Consider the following 20001-nt stretch of genomic DNA (forward strand, 5'->3'; position numbering starts at 1 on the left):
ACTGGTTTTATCACAAATGTGATTGCATGTACTAAACACTGATTTAGTCAGATAGCTTCTATACAGATAGTCCTTAACTTACAGCAGTTTCTTTAGTGACTGTTGAAAGTTATGACACCGAAAAAAGCAACTTATGACCATTTTTCACAGTTACGACCTTTGCAGCATCTCCACAGTCACATGATGAAAATTCAGACACTTGGCAACTGACTCGTATTATTTATTATGGTTGCAGTGTGCTGGGGTCATGTGATCAGCTTTTACAACCTTCTGATAAGAAAAGTCAATGGGGAAGTCAGATTCACTTAACAACCATGTCTCTAACTTAGCAACTGTGATGATCCACTTAACAAATGTAGCAAGAAAGGTAAAATGAGACAAAACTCACTTAACATATTTCACTTAGCATCATAAATTTTGGGCTCAACTGTGGTTGTAAGTTGAGGACTACCTGCATTTACAGATCTGAGTCACAAAATCCAGATAGCATTAGATTATCTCTGCTGCCATCTAATAATCATCAAACTTTTTCACCAAATTTCCTTCTTCTTAATTTGGTAATTTATAATAGAATACAAATAATAATCAAACCTAAATATAGTAATAAAAATAAAAATGCAGCCGTGATCAATATAATCACAAAAGAAAGTTCTATATTCTCTTGATTAAAATGAATGAAAACTGAAGAAAAAAGTTCCATATAATAGTATAAAAATGTCTCAATCTTGTAAAATATTAAAATTAGATCATACATTGTGCTGTCTTCCCATTTTTACAAAATAGACATTTCAAAAAATAAAATTTCAATAAAATAAAAATTACTCAGAAATGTAATCATTTTTCTAAATATGTAAAATAATTATCTTTGCTGAATCATAGTTTCATTAAAGCCAGAGTTCTCCATAAAATGTCATGTTTCATATTTTTAAATATAAGTCAGAATCATATTTATATTTTACTGGGTATTTTTCTCCGGAGTTGCATTAACATCATTTAAAGAACCGTTAACAGATGTAATCAAATAATTTAAATCAATGTTAGCGTAAATAATCCAATATCCAACATTCCTTGGAAATTCCATGATTTTTTGATGAATTAATTTCATTTTTAGGTCATAAGAATAATTTATATTTCTTAAAATGTGGGTTTTTTGCTATTCAAAACTGGATATTCCAATTCCTTACTCCAATTATATATTATCAATTTTAACCTTCTTTAATTTAACCCTAACCTTTTTGAGTTTTATGTAAAATTAGATTGTAATTTTTATTTCAAATACAGCATTTCTTAAAGATCAAATAGCTGCTAAAACATTTGATCGGTGCTATTTAATGATATATGCTTTAATTGTAATATTGCCAAGCAGATGATTCATGTAAGTTATATTCAAAATGTAATGTATCAAAATATATAAAATTGGTATTACTAATCAATTGGTTCAAGCTATTTATCTCTTGTCCAAGAATTCCAATTAAAATCTCTATTTTCAATCTAGAATTACTAAGAAAGTGCTAGCATTATCTCAAAATTCCAAGTCAAAATTTAATTACTTTTCTATTAATAACCAAATACATCTAGCAGCTTTAATAGTTGGGTAAACAACCCTCTTTTAATCATCAGGTGACCCTCAGACTTGCCAAGATTTCAAATGACTCAAATGCTGGCAAAGTGAGCCTAAAAATGATAAGTTAAATAAGCTTACAGCCCATCTTGGTACTCATTATATAATAAACAAAAGATTATATAACAATAACTAATAGTAAGTGGAGGCAGTTGTGGGTTCAATTTTTTTTTTACTACTGGTTCTATGGGCGTGGCTTGGTGAGCTTGGAGTGGCTTGGTGGGCATGGCAGGGGAAAGATACTGCAAAATCCCATTCCCTCCCCACACTACTAGCCTACTTTCCAGCTCCGTTCTCCTGTGCAGGGCAACAAAAATGAAACCCAGCAGATCAGCTGGGACTTGGGCAGAGAACAGATGGGGCCAGGGCCAGTCAGAGATGGCATTTGCCAGTTCTCTGAACTACTCAAAATTTCTGTTACTGGTTCTCCAAAACTGATCAGAACCTGCTGAGTACCACCTCTGCATAGAGGCTAGTGATTCTGCAGAGTGAACACAAGTTTATCTTAGGCAGATTTATAACTTATTGCCTTACTGGGAGAAACCAACTAATCTTAATGAGTGAATGAATAGAATGAATGAATGAATTCTTTATTGGCCAAGTGTGATTAGACACACAAGGAATTTGTCTTGGTGCATATGCTCTCAGTGAACATAAAAATCATAAAGTACAACACTTAATATAATCATAGGGTATAAATAGGCAATCAACTCATACTACGAAACAGTCAATATAAATCCTAAGGATACAAGCAACAAAGTTATAGTCAAGCGGGAGGGGATGGGTGATAGGAGTGATGAGAAATTTAATAGTGATAGTAAATAGTTGGACAGTGTTGTGGGAATTTGTTTAGCAGAGTGATGGTGTTCGGGGAAAAAACTGTTCTTGTGTCTAGTTGTTCTGTTGTGCAGTGCTCTATAGCGTCATTTTGAGGGAAGGAGTTGAAACAATATTTTCACAGCCCTCTTTTTGACTCCTGCAGTATGCAGGTCCTCAGTGGAAGGCAGGTTGGTAGTAATTATTTTTTTCTGCAGTCCTAATTACTCTCTGAAGTCTGTGTCTGTCTTGTTGGGTTGCAAAACCAAACCAGACAGTACCATAAGAAAATAGTACTGAGTATTCATCATTCTTCCTCATCAGATTATCCTGCACATTTCCATGTAAAAAGATAAACTGTTTTCAATAATTTATTACTTGGATGAAAAGAAGGAATCTTTTTCAGATCTTCAAGTGTCAAAACATGCATACACGACTGCAGAAAAATCTGAAAAAAGCAGGATATTTGGGAGATTTTTTTCATTGGGGGTCCACGGGCAGAGTTATCTGATAAAGCAGAATATCTGTAGCTCAGGATTTAAATTAGGAGTTCTTGGTGCTCCCTGAGATTGATTCTTTTCTTGCAGACATTTTGTTATCCAAACTAAGTAGCATCATCAGTGCACAAGAGCCACCTGTCTGACATCTTCTTTACTTCCACTTTACCCTTTGGATGTCAATGAAGATACAAAGTTCTGATTCTTGCTTTTCTGGTAGCTTCAACCAATTGTTATTTAATGCTGCTCTAATGTGTCTTTGATGTTATCTCTTCATCTTCTGACCTGTCCCGTATTCTTTGAGCTTTTCCTGTCTCGTGCAGTATTTTAATTTGCATTCCAGTCCTGCATAGAGTAGGGAGGAAAGCATAAAAATCTCTTCCAATTCTTCCATTCCAATGTAGCATTTGTTGCATGAAATAATCGGTCTCTAAAATCAGCCTCATGAAGATTGAACTCCGCACAACTGGACAAAAAAGCAGGCACTCCAAGTGTACGCGGGAAGAGGGGCGGATAGGTTTAATAGCTATTTATATACTGTATTTACTGGCCATGCCCTTTTTTTTTATACACCAATCCGATTATCGCTAGAAAGCCCTGGCTTTGTTCCTCTCTTGAGTGACTCGAGCGATGCCACGTAAACCCGCCCTTGGCTTCCGCCGCTGGTATTCTAGGCATTTCGGGATATTCTTATTTTGTTCCTGCCGAATGGAACAAAGCAACAGAAGAATTTGGCTGTTTCGAATTTCATACAATAAATCTAGTTTTGGAATCCTGTACGTGCCCACGTAATTAAAAAACCGTCTTCAAAATGATTCGAATAGCGTAATCTTCAATAGTGGAGAAAATAAATAATTTTCTTCTATTATGCAGTTCCATTTGGTGTAGTTTTAAGATAGTCTATATATTAATGTAGAATCGGATAGGATTAAGATAACGCTCCCTCGTGATACGCCCTCACGAATCTACCGCGGCTCCCAAAGTTCATATTCTTCAAAGATAGCCGCTCGAGCTGGATCACCTGACCAACACATCCGGTCATTGCGGGCGGGAGTAGGATATTCTCTCAAGCGGCAAGGAGGCGTTGCAGGTTGGGCTAAGTGACTGAAAATGGCGAGTTTGGTCTCAAGGCGATGAGCTGTTGGAGCTGACAAACGTGCTGGTTAGGCGGGATCGTCAACGTCTCTCCCGCCCTCTGGTCGAGAAGCAAGTGGCTGCCAGTTAAGGAGAAGTGCCGCTGAAGAAAAGTTAACGGTGAGGCCTGGGCGGGACAGTGATGCCTTATGCGGGACAGTGATGCCTTATGCGGGACAGTGATGTTCGGATGCTACCGAAGGAGTCAGTGTAGGTGTGCAGCACCCTTTCTGAGGCGATCCTAGTTAATGGGAGGTGATCAGTCATCTTCCATCTCTCTCTCTCTCTCTCCCTTCCTCTCTCTCTCAGTCGTTGCTCTCCCATGTCCCCATGTCATTTGAGAGAGCGAGACTCGATATGTGAGCGGAAGTCTTATGTTTAGCCCTGGCGTTTACAAATTTTGGAGAAAGCTGATTCTGGAATAATTTGTAGGCCCGTTCTTATTTCCTTTGCCCACCTCCCGGAAACACTACTTGGCGGAATAGCAGCGACAAAGTGGCCCCTTGGCGACAGATCCTCTTGGGCAGAGTGAAACTTAATGGAGGTGAGTTTATTTGCATTATTCCCCTGTAGCAGTCTCCTTTTAAATAAGTTTCTTAGCTCTTCATCACAGTAAAAAAAGGCAGGCTCAAGGGCATCTAATACGCCAAGAAACATTGTATGATTATTTTTGACAGGGATTTAATGAGTGGTGTTTTTTATTGTTGTTGCAGTAGAACTCTTCATCTACCTGTCAAAGTGGGGATAAATTCACAATCTAGCTTTCCTGAGCTGCTCATCATAGATTATATCTTATTTTGTACTTGTAAGTCTTTCAGGACTTTTCTTCTTCTTCATGGTTTCATATGTAGAAATTTGAGGGTTGCCCAGGAAAAATGGTGATCTGCCAAGTGTCAAAGAACATATTTGAACTAATATTTCTGGAGTATTTAACAGCTTGATTAATCTACCCTTAGTTTTGTAGTAATTTACTTGGAAATATATGTAGGAGCATTTGGAACGTGTTTAAAACTACTGTGCTTAAAACTAAATTATATATTTAAAGTTACTGTATGCATTGAGATTTACTTTCTACTTGGACTTGAAGAGAAGATTTAACAGAGAGTGCCATGTAAATTAGACTGGGCAATTGAAAAATATCATGGGAGAAGTCAGCAGTAAACCATTTCCTATTGCTGCCAAAAAAGAGTGTGGTTTATATCCATGTAGTCACTAGTGATAAAGGTTGACATGTTTAAACAAAATAAGTTTCACCTTTAGTTAATTACAAGATCTGTCTCATGTATTGATGAGCAGAATCCATGTGTATAATTAGACTCCCAATTTTATAAAATTCTGAATTTGTTGATTCTCATTTTTTACTTGTATTTGAAGTATATTTTTCATGAGAGCAATGCCACAGGAACTTACTGTATTTGCATTATTCATCCACCAAACCTTATTTCTATGCCCCCCTTTTTCAGATTACCCAGTATATGTGAGATATTTTCTTGAAAATGTCAAGTGATTGAGCAGCCATGACTTCAGAAGGCAAGCTGTTTCACTGTTTTAACACCACAGAGCTTTCCAGGGCCATCTTCTTAAATTTAATATTATACTTCTAATTTAACAATCTTTCATTTATTTCTATGTTATAATCTATAATAGTAGATTATATCTAATTTTGTTAAGACTATTTCTATGAATTTGCAGTCTTGGTACTGTAACTGATATGATGTAACCCTTAAGCTATAGAAACTTTTTTTTAACAATACAATACTAAATTGTGAATTGTGCCTTATTTATGGGAAAAGAGAATTAAGTTCATTCTTGGTTCTTCCACAATTTCCAATAATAATCTATATGAACTTTATGTAGTTGAAAGATTCAAGGCACATTATATAATTACAACATGAATTACTAGTTTATTTAATTTTAAAATATATAAAAAGGATAATTAAATTGTCACTTGTGATTTCACCAATTTGAATGCAATTTTGAAAATATATTTTCTTCTGTTTCCACTTCATTTTATGTGTGTACATACACATAAAATGTGTCTAACATTGTTGTACTTTGTGTTTAAAATTTTGGTTTTCTTCTCGGTTCTAAATTGTAAGTCAGTTAACTGAAAAAAAAAAGTTCTTGGCAGCTAATTCCATTGAGATTGATGATCTACCAATTCATGTAAATTAAAATTAGTTTGAAAAAACATTTTGAAACTAAAGAATAAAAATTAAGGGTGAGAAAATTGACTTTTGCTGCCTTCCAGTGAGGACATTATAAACTAAAGATGTCTCTGAAGAAACAGGGATGTTACAGCTAAAATTATAGATTCATAGAATTGGAAGGGACCTTGGAGGCTTTCTAACCTAACTTTCTGTCTAAGGTAGGAAAACATACATCACGCCAGACAAAGAGCTATTTAATCTTTTCTTGAAAACTACCAGCAGTGTAACACTCACAACAATTTCTCCTTAGTTCCATGGAGAGGCCTTTAACAAGCTTCCACCTGTTGCTTTTTGTCCTGCTTTCAGGTGCTTTGGAGAATAAATCAACCCTCTTGTTTGTATGACTTCTCTTCAAGTACTGGAAAACATCAATCATGTCACATAACCAGAACTGGATTCAGAATTCCAAATCTGACCTCACTAGTACAGTATATAATTGCAATATTTCTTCTCCTGATCTTGATGATAGCCCTCTGTTAATGCAGCTCAAAACTGCATTGCTTTTTTTGGCATCTGTAACACAGTGCAAGCTCATACCAAAGTGGTGGTTCACTAGGACACCTACCTCTTTCTTACAGCTACTATTGTTGAGCCAAATGCTTCTATACTTGTGCATTTGGCTTTTCCTGCCTCAGTACAGGAGTTCGCTTTTTCCACTACTGAACTGCATTTTTGATAGGGCTCATTTCTCTATGTCAAAATCTTTCTGAAGCTTGAGTATCTTCAAAAGTATCTTCCAATACTTTCTGAAATAAATTTTAAGGACGAGTTTAAGTTTTTTAAAATTCAGAATTAATAGCAAATTTGAATGTTGATTTTAGAATGTTTTCTGACTAGGAAAGGTTATTGATGTTTAAATAGATTGTATTTATATACAAATGATACTTGGGGAATAATTAGTTTTCTGTATTGAGGTTAAACAGTTGTATGGTTATCCTGGTAATTTAATTGGATTTTTCTGAACAGATATAAAGAGGTATGGGGGATATGTTTAATAATGAGATATAAACATAAAAAGAAGGAATAAATGTGGTTCTATTAAATTCATTTTATAATAGATGGGTAGTTATTTCTGATAACACTTATTTTAATTTTGCTGATTGGATGGATGATGAGATTTTAAAGATTTGTTTATAAAGAATGAAATGAGATATGGTGATGAAGAGATTCATTGTTGTGTTTTAAGAAATTGTGATAAATTATTACTATTTATGCTTATTGGGACAAGGGGGAAGGTAACTTCTTTTTTCTTTTATTATTGCACTTTTTACTTTTTATACTTTGCATTAGTTTAATTAGTATAATGTAATATTTGATAATTATAAAATGAGAGAATAGTTTTTTGTTAGTGTAACAATGTATTAAAGAAATTATATATTATTATTTTGTTGTTTTTTAGCCTTTTAAATGCAGTATGTTTCTTTAATACCTGCATCAATCTGTTTTTTTTTTTATTAAGGAAGATATCTCATCTTGAGTTATTTATAAAGTAATAAAGGCGGGTTTAAAAAAGCTAATAAATAATTATTTTTTGTATGTATACTTACTGTTTTGTAATCAGTAATATTGTTTGGTTTAAGGTGAGAGTTAACAATACTGGATTAATCTTTTCAGATTTAAGTTGTTACAGTATAATTTTTTTATTATGCTGGAACTGTGTGTGTGTGTGTGTGTATATATATTTCTTAAGTTTTCACGGGTACTTACATGTATGGCATTCAGCTTTGTTTGGATATTTTCCCACATCATTGTAGTTGTGCTTTTAAAGTTGTAGCGACATTTCAGCAGAATCTCATCTGCCATCATCAGGCTTCTGTATAGACGAACACTATACAGAAGCCTGATGATGGCAGATGAGATTCTGCTGAAATGTCGCACAACTTTAAAAGCACAACTAATGATGTGGGAAAATACCCAAACAAAGCTGAAGCTGAATGCCATATCTATCTATCTATCTATCTATCTATCTATCTATCTATCTATCTATCTATCTATTTATCTTTGGTTATTCGGGTTTTCTCCCACATAAGATTGGAAGTATCTAGGCGACGTTTCGATGAAGTCTTATAATCTTCAGGCTTGTGTCTTCAGCTTTGTGCTTCTCAGAGTAATGTGAGCTTGCAGCTGCTTCCTTTTAACTGCTAGTGGGGGTGTGACTTGATTGGGTGGGGGCTTGGGTTTTGGAAACCCGCCCTCAGGAACAGATGAGTACCTAACATGAAGAATGACACCAGACCCACACCCACGAGGGCCACACAAGATGCTACCACCACACTTCCACATAGAAAGCAGACTCACACCCACACAGAAAATGAGACATGACCACGGACCAGAAGTCACACCGCAGCTGCATCACTACCCGCTTCAAACCCCTCCGACCCATACATGAAGTGAACTGACGCCCACCATGAAGATGCGGCATGACCACGAAGCCAAACAGCAGGATCACAGCTCACCAGCTCAAATCCCCCAGCAACTAAGACTAACCTGAGCACAAACAAGCCCCCACCTGAACAGAACACACCCCCAACCAATCAGAACACAGCCAAACCCTCAACCAATGAGAACACACCACCACCCAATCAGAACACAGCCAAGTCCCCACCCAATCAAGTCACACCCCCACTAGCAGTTAAAAGGAAGAAGCAGCTGCAAGTTCACATTACTCTGAGAAGCACAAAGCTGAATACACAAGCCTGAAGATGATGAATGAGACTTCATCGAAACGTCGCCTAGATACTTCCAATCTTACGTGGAAGAAAACCCGAATAACCAAAGGGAAAAATATCATGGAATGTCACGTGACAACAACGTGATATGGCAAGTTTGACACTGGTGTTATAGTAAGATGATGGTTTCAGTGCATTGCATCTTATTGATCACCATCAGCAGAATGGCATTGAAAAACAAATTCAAGTTTCTGTTCAAACAGCCAACAGTTTAGAGCAGCTCAAGACAGGCTTGAAGTGCCCAAGGAAGGGCAGGAAAAAAAAGATGGAGGCAAATTGAAAAAAGAACTTTCTCTAGAACTCAAATAAACTTTCTAACTTGAAAGAAGTACTTAATATTTATATTCCCTACACTGGTGACAAATTCATTGATTCAGGAAGGGAATGTTCCAGAGAACTCCAGAATGTTTCATCTTTCCCTGGAAGGTACTATTCTGGTTTGATTCATTGGATTCTGGAAGCAGATTATCTAAGCCAGAAGCAATTAAAAGCGCAGGACACAACTCCAAAAAAATGACTGCTTTATCTAGAATGGTTTGAGCCACTTTTGGTTGGGGAGTATAATTATGGAAATCTCTGAGTTCCCCTGAAATTTCATCGTTCATGAACATGTTCATCAGGAAACAGAATGTCTGACACTGACAAGTTTTATATATCATATTTTTCATTCCATAAGACACTTTTGACCATAAGACATCTAGGTTTAGAGGAGGAAAACAAGGGAAAAAAAATCTGCCATCCTTGCAGCAAACAGCCTGGTCACTTCAGCATGTTATCATAGCCCGAGCATGTGGCCCGTCAAGCCTCCACTCTATTGCACTCACCACCGGTCATCTGAGCAACGGCTGGATTCTGGCCTCCTGTAGTCCTGCCATTGCTGCCTCCACCAGGGAACACTGGAGCTTTTGCTGAAGCAGTGGCGAATGGTGGCAATAATCCCCACCACCTAGAACAGCTGATTGGCAGTATTCTGGGAGGCTGATCCAACTGCTGAGCCACTGCTCAGCAGTGAGGGCTTCAGTGTTCTCCGGCAGAGGCAGCAGACACGGAGGAGGCAGCAATGGTGGCGTACCTGGCAGGAGGGGGTTGGTGTGGCAGCAGTGAGAGGCAGCAGTGGTGAATGGCACTGCTGCCATGATCCCCACTACCTGGAACAACTGATTCGCAGTATTCTGGGAGGCAAATCCAAACGCTGGCCATCTGCCACCACCGCTGTTCACTGCTGCCTGTCATCACCACCGTACCAACCCCCTCCCTCCAGATATGACAAACTGCTGCAACTCAGTCTGTGATACAATATTCACTCCATAAGATGCACAGATATTTCCATCCACTTAGGCGTGGGTGCGGGGAGTGCATGTTATGGAGCAAAAAATATGGTATCTCTCCTGCACGTTTCCATGTAAAAAATTCCCTTTAAAATTAAAGAACTATGGAGCAGCTCAAACATGGAGTAATATGCACAAGAAGATAGTATTACATTGACTTATAAGGGAGGCAATGAAAAAACGGAAGTAATAAGAATCTCAGTTGTAATATTTTCACTCTCCCATGAGCTGTTCAAAGCATCAATAGTGGGAGGTGCTTCAATCTCTGCATGTCTAGGCTGGGCTTAATTTGTGGAATGCTCCTTCTCCTCCATGGGACTTCTCCCCAGCGTTCCCCAGTTTTGGCTCAGTCTCATTGAGGACAGGCAGTGCTTTTTGTTCTTTGGCTGAAACAGGAGAATTATTCAGCAGGTTTGGAAATAGTCCAGTTTGTTTTGTCAGGCTTTTAGCCTCCAAATCACATAACGATCTCCTGACGATAGCTCTCTCCATCTGGCCGTCGGAGATCGTTTACATCTTGTGGGCAGCGCCGTTTCACACCTCGAAGCGGCGGGGGGGCTTTGGCATCTCTCTGAGCCCCCCCTCAACTGCTTGTTCTACCCTCTGCCATTGTGATTCCGCATTGCCTTTTTCTATATCAGCAATAGCGGTGTGGGTGTTCTTGCCCTCATCCGAGACATATCGTTTGATTTTTTCCCCTCAGAACGCCGTCTTCGTATGGAAAGCATAAAAGCTTAATTCTTTCCACCCCTTTCCCAGCCGTGTTTTAGTCACAAGGAGAAGCCGTCAAAGACAGTTTCTCCACGCGGTGCGAGTTTGTTGCTGGGAAGTGCGCGTGTGCCAAAAGTTACGGCCATTGTTTTGCTCTTGTTTTAAAGACCGCATGGCCGCGCTATTTGTAACTTGAGCTGTGTGAGGTAGTTTTCCTTCCCGATCAGAGGTTTCTCTTCAGATAACCTAAGGAATTATTACACCTCATTTTCTTATTAAATTCGAGGCCATCCATGCATTATTGTTGGCTTAACCCTCACAGCCTTATCCACCCAGAAGCACAACAGTGAGCACCCAGGCCCATGTCCACCTGTGCAGGGAAGCTGTTGAAAGCCTCTCTTTATTATCTTGGCCTTTTCAGGCGTTCTTAATTTGGCTGTTTGGATATTCACTATATCAAGCTGTTTTCTATTACATACATACATACATACATACATATATTTATTTATTTATATCCATATATATTGGTGATTATCATTCACTCCATTATTATTATTAATAATAATAATAATAATAAACAGTTTACAGATAATAAATATTTGGTATTAATATCTTAATAACAAAAGATACTACTATGATACGACTCTTATATATATATATATATATATATTCTTAAGTTTTCGCGGGTATCTATATGTATGGTATTCAGCTTTGTTCGAGTATTTTCCCACATCATTATAGTTGTGCTTTTAAAGTTGTAGTGACGTTTCGGCAGAATGTCATCTGCCATCATCAGGCTTCTGTACTGTGTTCGTCTGTGAGTCTGCCATCCTAAGAAACCCCAAAGATAAAAGTGACCTGGAAAACCAAGACATATATGAAGTCCCCTGCGCATCATTCCCTGCCACATGCATCAGACCAATAGAAGAATAAGTACCTGCCTGGATGAACACAAAAATGCAGTAAAAAAGCTGGAACACACTTCCTCATTAGTCCAACACATGAAAACCACAGGTCATACCATCGACTTCAATTGCACAAAACCTTAGCCACTATAGAAAACCCCAGCTACAGAATTATCAGAGAAGCCATAGAGATTGAAAAAAAGACCTGAAAGCATGAATAGAAGAGATGACTCCACCAGACTGTCAATTATCTGGAAGCCTGCACTCACAAACAAAAAAATCTCCACACCACAAGCTAAGCAAACACCTGGGCACAAACAGACCCCCCGATACCTCCAGCTCAAACACACCCCAACCAGGCAACCAGATGAAACCTAGCTTCCTAATAAATGATAGCCGTCCGTTTACTCAAAGCCAAGCCGCACTAAAAGCCTCCAATATAGGAAACCCAATGTTGCCAGTCAATCAAGACAAAAAAACGCTACAAAACAGACAGAAGATATTAGAAACACCAATCAAGCAGAACATAGCAAACTCCAAGACCAATAAATACAGACCAAGATTCCCAACCAAGAAAAAGAAAAAAACCATTCTAACACAGCAATAGGCTAGCACCGAATTTAAAACAGAAATGGCTGTGAAAGCCTGACTCACAAACACAATACAGAAGCCTAATGATGGCAGTTGAGATTCTGCCGAAACGTCCCTACAACTTTAAAAGCACAACTATAATGACGTGGGAAATACGTCAGCAAAGCTGAATACCATACATGTAAGTACCTGCGAAAACTTAAGAAAACAAATATATATATACATACACACACACACACACACGCACACATATGTATGTACGTATGTATATATATATATATAGGTCTAGGTGTGTTCTGGTCTTTTCCCATGTAAGATTAAGAGTATCTTGGCAATGTTTCGGCGAGGTCCCACTCGCCATGCTCAGGCTGATGCTTTCGGCTTCATGCCAGTGCAAGCAGTGTTTGATTGGAGCTGCCGTCTCTCTATAAATACTGGTGGTGGGGGCTGGTGTGCTGGGCTGGTTGGCTGCGCTGCTTCCTCTTGATTGGTTGATGGAATTGATGTTGGTATAATGGGCTGCGTGATAGCCTTGTGAGTTTTGTTGTGGAGATATCCTGGATCTTGTGCTGTAATCTCCTGGGTTGTTTGTAGTGATCTTTTTTCCATTAGCCTCTCATGTTTTAATGGCTTGGGTAATGGGTTGTGTGATGGGCTTGTGAGTTCTTTTGTTCTGGTATCCTGGGTCCTGCGTTGTAATCTCCTGGGTCATTTGTGTTTTGATCCCTTTTCCATTAGCCTCCTGTGTAGTAACGGCTTGGGTAATGGGTTGTGTGACGACCTTGTGAAATTTATTGCTGTGGTATCCTTGGTCTTGTGCTGTGGTATTCTGGGTCATTTGCTGTGTTGCAACTTCTTGAGTTCTTGTGTAATTTCCTGAGTTTTCTGATGTGATATCCTGAGTGGGTGGCTGTGATGGAGCATTCTGGGTTTTAGTCTGGCTTTGAGTTTGGGGTCTGGGTCTGTGTTCTTGGTGTGTGTCAGTTTGTTTGGTTTTGGGGTTGGGGGGTGCGACAGCTGGTGAAGCAGCCATGGTCTGTTTTCTGGATGGTGGTTGTCCTTCGTTTATAGGATGGGCTTGGGCCTGGGTCTGGTGAGGGGCACCACGGGACACCACTGCCAATCCCCCTCACAGACCCAGAGGCATTAAAGCTGGAGGAAAAACGGACTGAGCTAGCCCTATGCAGGGCCTATCAGTCTGATGCATGGACCATCAGAGTGGCCACGGCCGCTTCCTTCTTTACCCGTTCTTCTCTCAGGTGGCTCCGTCTCTTACATGAGCATGTCCCTTATTCCAACATAAGAGTGCACCAAGATATTGCAAAACTTATAGCAGCTGCTGAATTCTCAGCTGATGCAATTTATCATGAGGTCAAGTTTTCAGCCAGAGCCATTACTTCACATGTCACAGCGCGACGCTTACTATGTTTAAAACATTGGCAATTAAACATTGGCAATTAAACATCGGACATTAAGCACAAATGCAAGCTAGCTTCATCTCCTATTGCGGGAGACAGACTATTTGGACCTGCCCTCGACCCGCTGCTAATCAAAACCCGAAACAAAAAGAAATTCTACCTTCCCTTTGTCGGAAGTCAGATTCTAGAAACCCTCAGTCCTTTCGGAGGGGATCCTTTCGGCCCTTTCGATTCACATCTTTTTGTTGTTCCCAAAAGTTCGGGGTGGGGTGGGGTGGAGAGCAATATTAGATCTGGAGCATCTTAACCGTTTCTTACTATATATCGCAAGTTTAAAATGCGCACCCTGCAATCTATCTTACTCGGCATCAGAAAAGGTGACGTCCTTACATCTATAGATCTGACGGAGGAGTACCTACATATTTCTATTCGGCCTTCCCACTATAAATTTTTGAGATTCTGTTATAATAACTACCATTTTGAATATGTGGCCCTTCCTTTCAGACTAGCTTCTACCCCCAGGACCTTCACAAAGGTTCTCACAGCTCTTGCTGCTCATCTCCAAGGTATCCCTGTACGACTCCAGCGTAACCTTGATGACATACTAATTTTGTCATCTTCCCATCATCAGTCAGAATGGAGGCTTTTTGGCAAACAGGAGGAAAATAGGGAAGGGGAATTTTCCTGCCTGCCATCCTTCCCTCAATCTGTGCTGAGCTTGAGGAATAGATGGCAGGCAGGAAAATCCTCCCTCCCCATTTTTCTCCTGTGAGCCAAAAAGCTTCTGTGAGCTTCCCCAAAAGAGGGGAAAAGCAAAGCAGCTGGCTGTGGAGCTGCCGGCTTCAGGGAAGTGGCCCAACAAGCAGAAGCGCTGTACCCAGAAAGGGAAGGGCAAAAGCGGTATTTGCACTTCCCCAAGGGGCCAGTGGGTGCAAGTGCAGCTGGAGAGTTGCCCTGTGTCCGTGCCACCACTCGTGCTGACCATACCCATCCCCTGGGCTTATTTTCAGGGTAGGGGTAATATTAGGCCCGCCCTCAAAAAATTAGGGTTGGGCGTATTATTGGGATGGATCGTGTTTTCAGAGAAACACGGTAATATTTATGCAAAAATAAAAAATATATCACTTATTTATGTGTCATTAGTTTATTTATTTAATAAATTTGTTTGCCGCCCATCTTGTTGCAAGGCAACTCTGGCCAACTTATAACATAAAGCTAAAACCATACATATGTATACAAATCTGTAAAATCACAATATAGTCATAATGAAATGTACATTATAACTTAAACTAAAAGATAAGGAGGGAAGGAGCAGAATGTATGGGGGAGGTGGGAACTGCTTTTAGTTGATAAACCATCTCCAGTATAGTACTCCCTCATTGGAGCCCCAAGTCAACTAGCAGAGCCAGGTCTTCCGACTCTTTTGGAAGGTCAGGAGGGTGGGAGCCAATCTCACCTTAGAGGGGCAAGATGTTGTACAAACACTTTCTTAGTCATAACTGTCACTTGCTCTTAGAGCAGGAGTTGTGAGCCCAGAAGAACCACCAAATTGTGGAACAGGTCTGTCTGGGGTATTGTCACTATCCATAGCTAAAAATGTCAGAGTCCCAGATGTTGAAGCTCCATGCATCCAAAGGCATTGGTCTTGTCAGGGTTCAGTTGAACCTTATTGTCTCCATCCAGGCCCACACAGCTTTCAGCCAATGCTAGAGGAAAGCCACAGCATCACTTTATATCTCTAGGGCTAGAGATATAAAGTTGAATATCATCCGCATACTGATGATACCTCAATCTGTGGTGATGGATGATCTCACCCAATGGCTTCATGTAGATCTTAAAAAGGAATGGAGAGAGTACAGAATTCTGTGGCATGACACAGAAGAGCAGCCATGAGCTAGATCTCTCACTCCTATCAACATCATTGGAGAAATGAGCTGACACAGCAAAGACTTATGTTGCCCAGCCCCTGTAGCCAGCACAAAAGTATACCATGGTCAATGATGTTAAGCAGTGGTGCGTTTCAAACAAGTTTACCGCTGGTTTGGTGGCTTGGTGGGCGGCTTTGTGCATGTGCACACACTTTGCATGCGCCAAATGCAACACTGCGGAGGCGCAGAGGCTTTCTGACTCACCTGCACTCTTGCACTCTCCCTGTCACTGCAGCTGATGCATGGCAATCTGCTGTGCTGAGTAAAGCAGCTATACTTAAAAAGCAGGGCAAAAAGGTCAGTATGGGAGCCCAGGTGGTTGGGCAGGCTCAACAGCAGAGAGCCTTAGAGAACCGGTTCGATCTCTGCTGTTCTTCGGCACTACTGGTACGTGAGAACCGGGCTAAACTGGTAGAATACTACCACTGATATTAAGGGTTTTGAGTGGTCAAAAAGAGCAAGTAGCCACTACCATCATCCTGTTCTTGCCGGAGATCATCCACAAGTGTGACTTAACAATATCAATAAAGTTTTAATTGTTTACAATTAGTTCTCTCTCCCCCCCCAGTTATGATACTACATTGTAAGTAAAAGAAACCTGATCATTTTGAAGTGATAGCAAGATATAATTTGTCCCTCAAATTTAGAAAAAAATTATGCTAGCCTAATTGTTATGTCATTGGAACATCCAACTATGAAATGCAAGCATATTACTGTACAAATATCAATATTTTGAATAGATTAAAACAGTAGTTGAACAGAGGTCAGTTAAAAACTATTATGTGGTCATCTGTATAATGACAATAACAGTTTTATGGCATTGTATTCAAAGAGTGGGTATTTGGCATTCTGATATCCATAGAAAAAGAAGTCATCATAATGGCTGCCATTGTTTTCTGTGACATCTTTTAAACATATAAACAAATTTTAAACAAATAAACTTTTGGGCCTATTGTTCAGAAATACCCTTTGTTATGTCCAACATTAAAATATTTTCTGCTTTGTTCTGTAATTGTAAGTTAAGTTTGAGTGTTCTACTTTAATTATGGTCTTTAGTTCCTTCTAATGTCCATTTTTTTTAAAGAAAATTCAAAGCAAAAGTATTTTCATATGGGAAAGTTTCTTTAAAATTAATTCAGAATTCTTATTTCAAATTTATTTGGATCCTCAGTCTCCTTGTCCAGAAAGAAATTAATGAAGAACTGGTCTACTCATCGGCTCTTCATTCCATTGTAGTCTTCAGCTCTGTTTTTCACAAAACCATCTTCAGTCCACCATTTCTTCTCTGGAAGCCCAAAATCACATTTTAATTACTGACTTTCAAAATGAAATTACAGGTTTTTTTACTCTGAGTAGTTATTAATTTTGAGAATGTCCTTACATTGATTTAAGTTTCACATTCATAATAAAACTGGAATGCCTATACTTCAGGCACTTTCTATTTTCAAAGGATTTTTGGATAATATGTAAAAAAATGATACCTTTTAATTCATCTTATGTTTTGAGTATAATGCTTTATTATTCCAATCATTTAATATTTTCCTCCTTTTTCCATAGATGTAGAATATGATGGCAGATGTGGGATCCAAGAAGTGCTATTAAAACAAGTATAAAAATAAGTATATATTAAAGTTAAAAGTGTCATGAGGAAATTTGCATATTGCAAGGTGGTCCTAGCCACATCATTGGTTTGGGTCCTTTTGGATATGTTTATGTTACTTTACTTCAGTGAATGCAATAAATGTGATGAAAAAAAAGAGCGGGGACTTCCACCAGGCAATGGTAAGTATTATTTTAGTTAGAGCTTTCAGGGTTCAAGTTGGAAAAAAAACTTGACAGTGATTCAGACTGAATTATAATGAAATATTACTATAAGATGATTGGACAAATAAAAGCATGTTTGCTGTCATTAAAAGTGTTCTAGACCTTAATAATTGTAAGGTAGATCACAAATTGAATTACATTATTTTTCAAATATAATTCAGCATGCATGGCAGCAGTTTTGGTTTTTTTGTTTGTATCATGCCTTTATTACTTTGAAAATAATGCAAGTTGGCAAACATATCTAAATAGTCCTATTTTCTCCATTGTGCTGAGCAGAGAATCCAAAGAATGGGTTAAATCCGCCTTTCTGTTCAGAGACAGAGCCCTTTTAACTTTTTAGTCATGCCTCTCTTGACTGTGTCCTGGTTTTTGACTCAGTCTTAGCTGTTCATTAGGCATGACAAGCTGAACACTTTGCTTTGGCTGAAGTGACCTTTGGCAGACGGGTTCTCCAGAAGGTACATGCCTGGAGACTCGGGACCAGACCATGGCCCACCCTTAGGAATAGCCGGCTTTGGTATGTCCCATTCTTTGGATTCTCTGCTTAGCACACTGGAAAAGGGGCGTTAGTCTTACCTGATACGCTTCTTCTTGGTGTGCTGAAAGAGAATCCAACCTCACCCTGGTGACCATCTCATCCAGAGTCCAGGAGTGGACAACGAGATCAGTAATGCGTCAAGTTAACTGTTACGCATTCATCAATACTGGGGCAGAGTCAAGTGAGATGTGGCTAAAAAGTTAAAAGGATTCAGTCTCTGGTCAGAAAGGCGAGAGTTAACCCATTCTTTAGATTCTCTCTTAGCACACCGAGAAGGAGCGTATCAGGTAAGACCAACGCCCCTTCTCCACAATAACAAACCTGTGAAGTGAATTGGACTGAGAAAGAGTGAGATATCCAAGGTAACACGGCTGATTTTCATGACTAAGACTGGACTACATCTCAGTCTCCTGCTTTTTTAGCCTGATGCCTTAACTACTAGACCAAACTGACTTTTTGAAGAAATGAAATGAAAATGAAAGATAGTCTTGGATGTATAATTGGTTGCAAAGCTGTGCAGAGACTGTGTTTTGTTGCAATGTATATGTACCGTCTTCTTGGTGCTTGAGGATGGGGAAGGGGAAGTGACAAAATAAGCTTTGCAGAGGCAAGCTGATTTTGAATTTGAGCTTTCAAATGAAGGAGAGATGTAAATTTAAACAGTGTTCACTGTGGGTGTCGTTTTTACTTGAGAATAGTGAAGTGGGAAGTCAAATGGAAATAAAATACTTTCTTTTTCTCTCTCCTGATTTCTCAGTAATAGTGGATAATTACATGTTATCCTCAACTTATGACAACAGTTAGGACTGAAATCATGGTAGTTGAATGAAGCAGTTGTGAGTGAACCAAGTGACTGCTTTACCAAACAAGTGAACTCCTAGTTGTGGCTGTTAAGTGATTATGCAGGTTGTTAAGTGGACAGAGTCCCAGATAAGAGGGTAAGGTAGAGGAGACCCTGGAAGAAAAGCAGTTATGCAACTGTCTCCACATAAGAGATGCATACTTTTTCTGATATGCAGTGACACAAAAGTCTAATCATGACATAAGGCATCCCATACTTCTAACTTTATTATGCGGATTCTCCACTCTGCTTGGATTTTGACTTCCTCTTGTCTCTGGGTACTGGCTGAAAGAACTGCTTACTGAAGGATTTCAGCTTCTCTCTGTGCATGGAAAATAATGCTTTCAGCAGGTTATAGAAGTCAAAGTCAAATTTTTTAGGGTTTGAAAACCTGAAAACTCTTCCCTCTTCAGGCAACTAGTTTATCTAGCCTCCAGAAACGAGAGAGTCCTCTTGGCAGGTAGTGCAATGTTTCGTGACAAAGACCAGAATTGCAGTATTTCCTAGTTCGTTATAATTCTGGATGGCTGTTGAATGGAAAGTCATAAGTTGTGGAGTACCTGTATAAGCATTGAGAAGCTGAAATATTTACTGGAGGCTATTATGACTTTAATTTGAATTTAATTGTTATTGTCTGTCTGTTATGCTTAAAAAGATGCTTAACTGCTTGTCAAGACTTTTACTAAGCCTTGATGGAGAAATGGGTATCTGGGAAATTCTGTCATAATTTTTGATATAATGGAGAACAGCTTCAGTGCAAACATGAGATCTTTGAAGTAAATTGTCTTTTTACTGAGTAGCTTTTCTGCATTGCAACTGCTTTGGACTTTGAGGTTACTAGCCTCAGCCAGGTTTGAGTAATCTTTTGTATAAACCACTTCACTCTGCGGCACTAACTATAGGAAGTCAT

The 20001-nt window shown here is 39.0% G+C and overlaps 1 protein-coding gene across 8 annotated transcripts in view; it reads left to right on the forward strand.

Moving 5' to 3' along the window:
- The first annotated feature begins 3979 nt into the window (after positions 1-3979).
- GALNT1 (polypeptide N-acetylgalactosaminyltransferase 1) overlaps positions 3980-20001 on the forward strand; it is a 79460-nt gene continuing 63438 nt past the window's right edge. Inside the window, exons 1-4 of one of the 8 annotated variants that reach the window (XM_087916043.1) lie at positions 3980-4188; positions 4378-4612; positions 4782-4873; positions 17446-17670. In XM_087916043.1, the coding sequence (XP_087772169.1) occupies positions 17532-17670 (139 nt within the window). In that variant the 5' untranslated portion in view covers positions 3980-4188; positions 4378-4612; positions 4782-4873; positions 17446-17531. Of the gene's footprint in view, positions 4279-4377; positions 4613-4781; positions 4874-17445; positions 17671-20001 lie in introns of all 8 variants that reach the window. The other 7 variants (XM_087916045.1, XM_087916042.1, XM_026721702.2 and 4 more) reach the window with 7 other exon arrangements.

Source organism: Pseudonaja textilis, chromosome Z (assembly GCF_049901715.1).
Source record: "Pseudonaja textilis isolate UNSWEBS1 chromosome Z, rPseTex1.2, whole genome shotgun sequence".
NCBI lineage: Eukaryota > Metazoa > Chordata > Lepidosauria > Squamata > Elapidae > Pseudonaja > Pseudonaja textilis.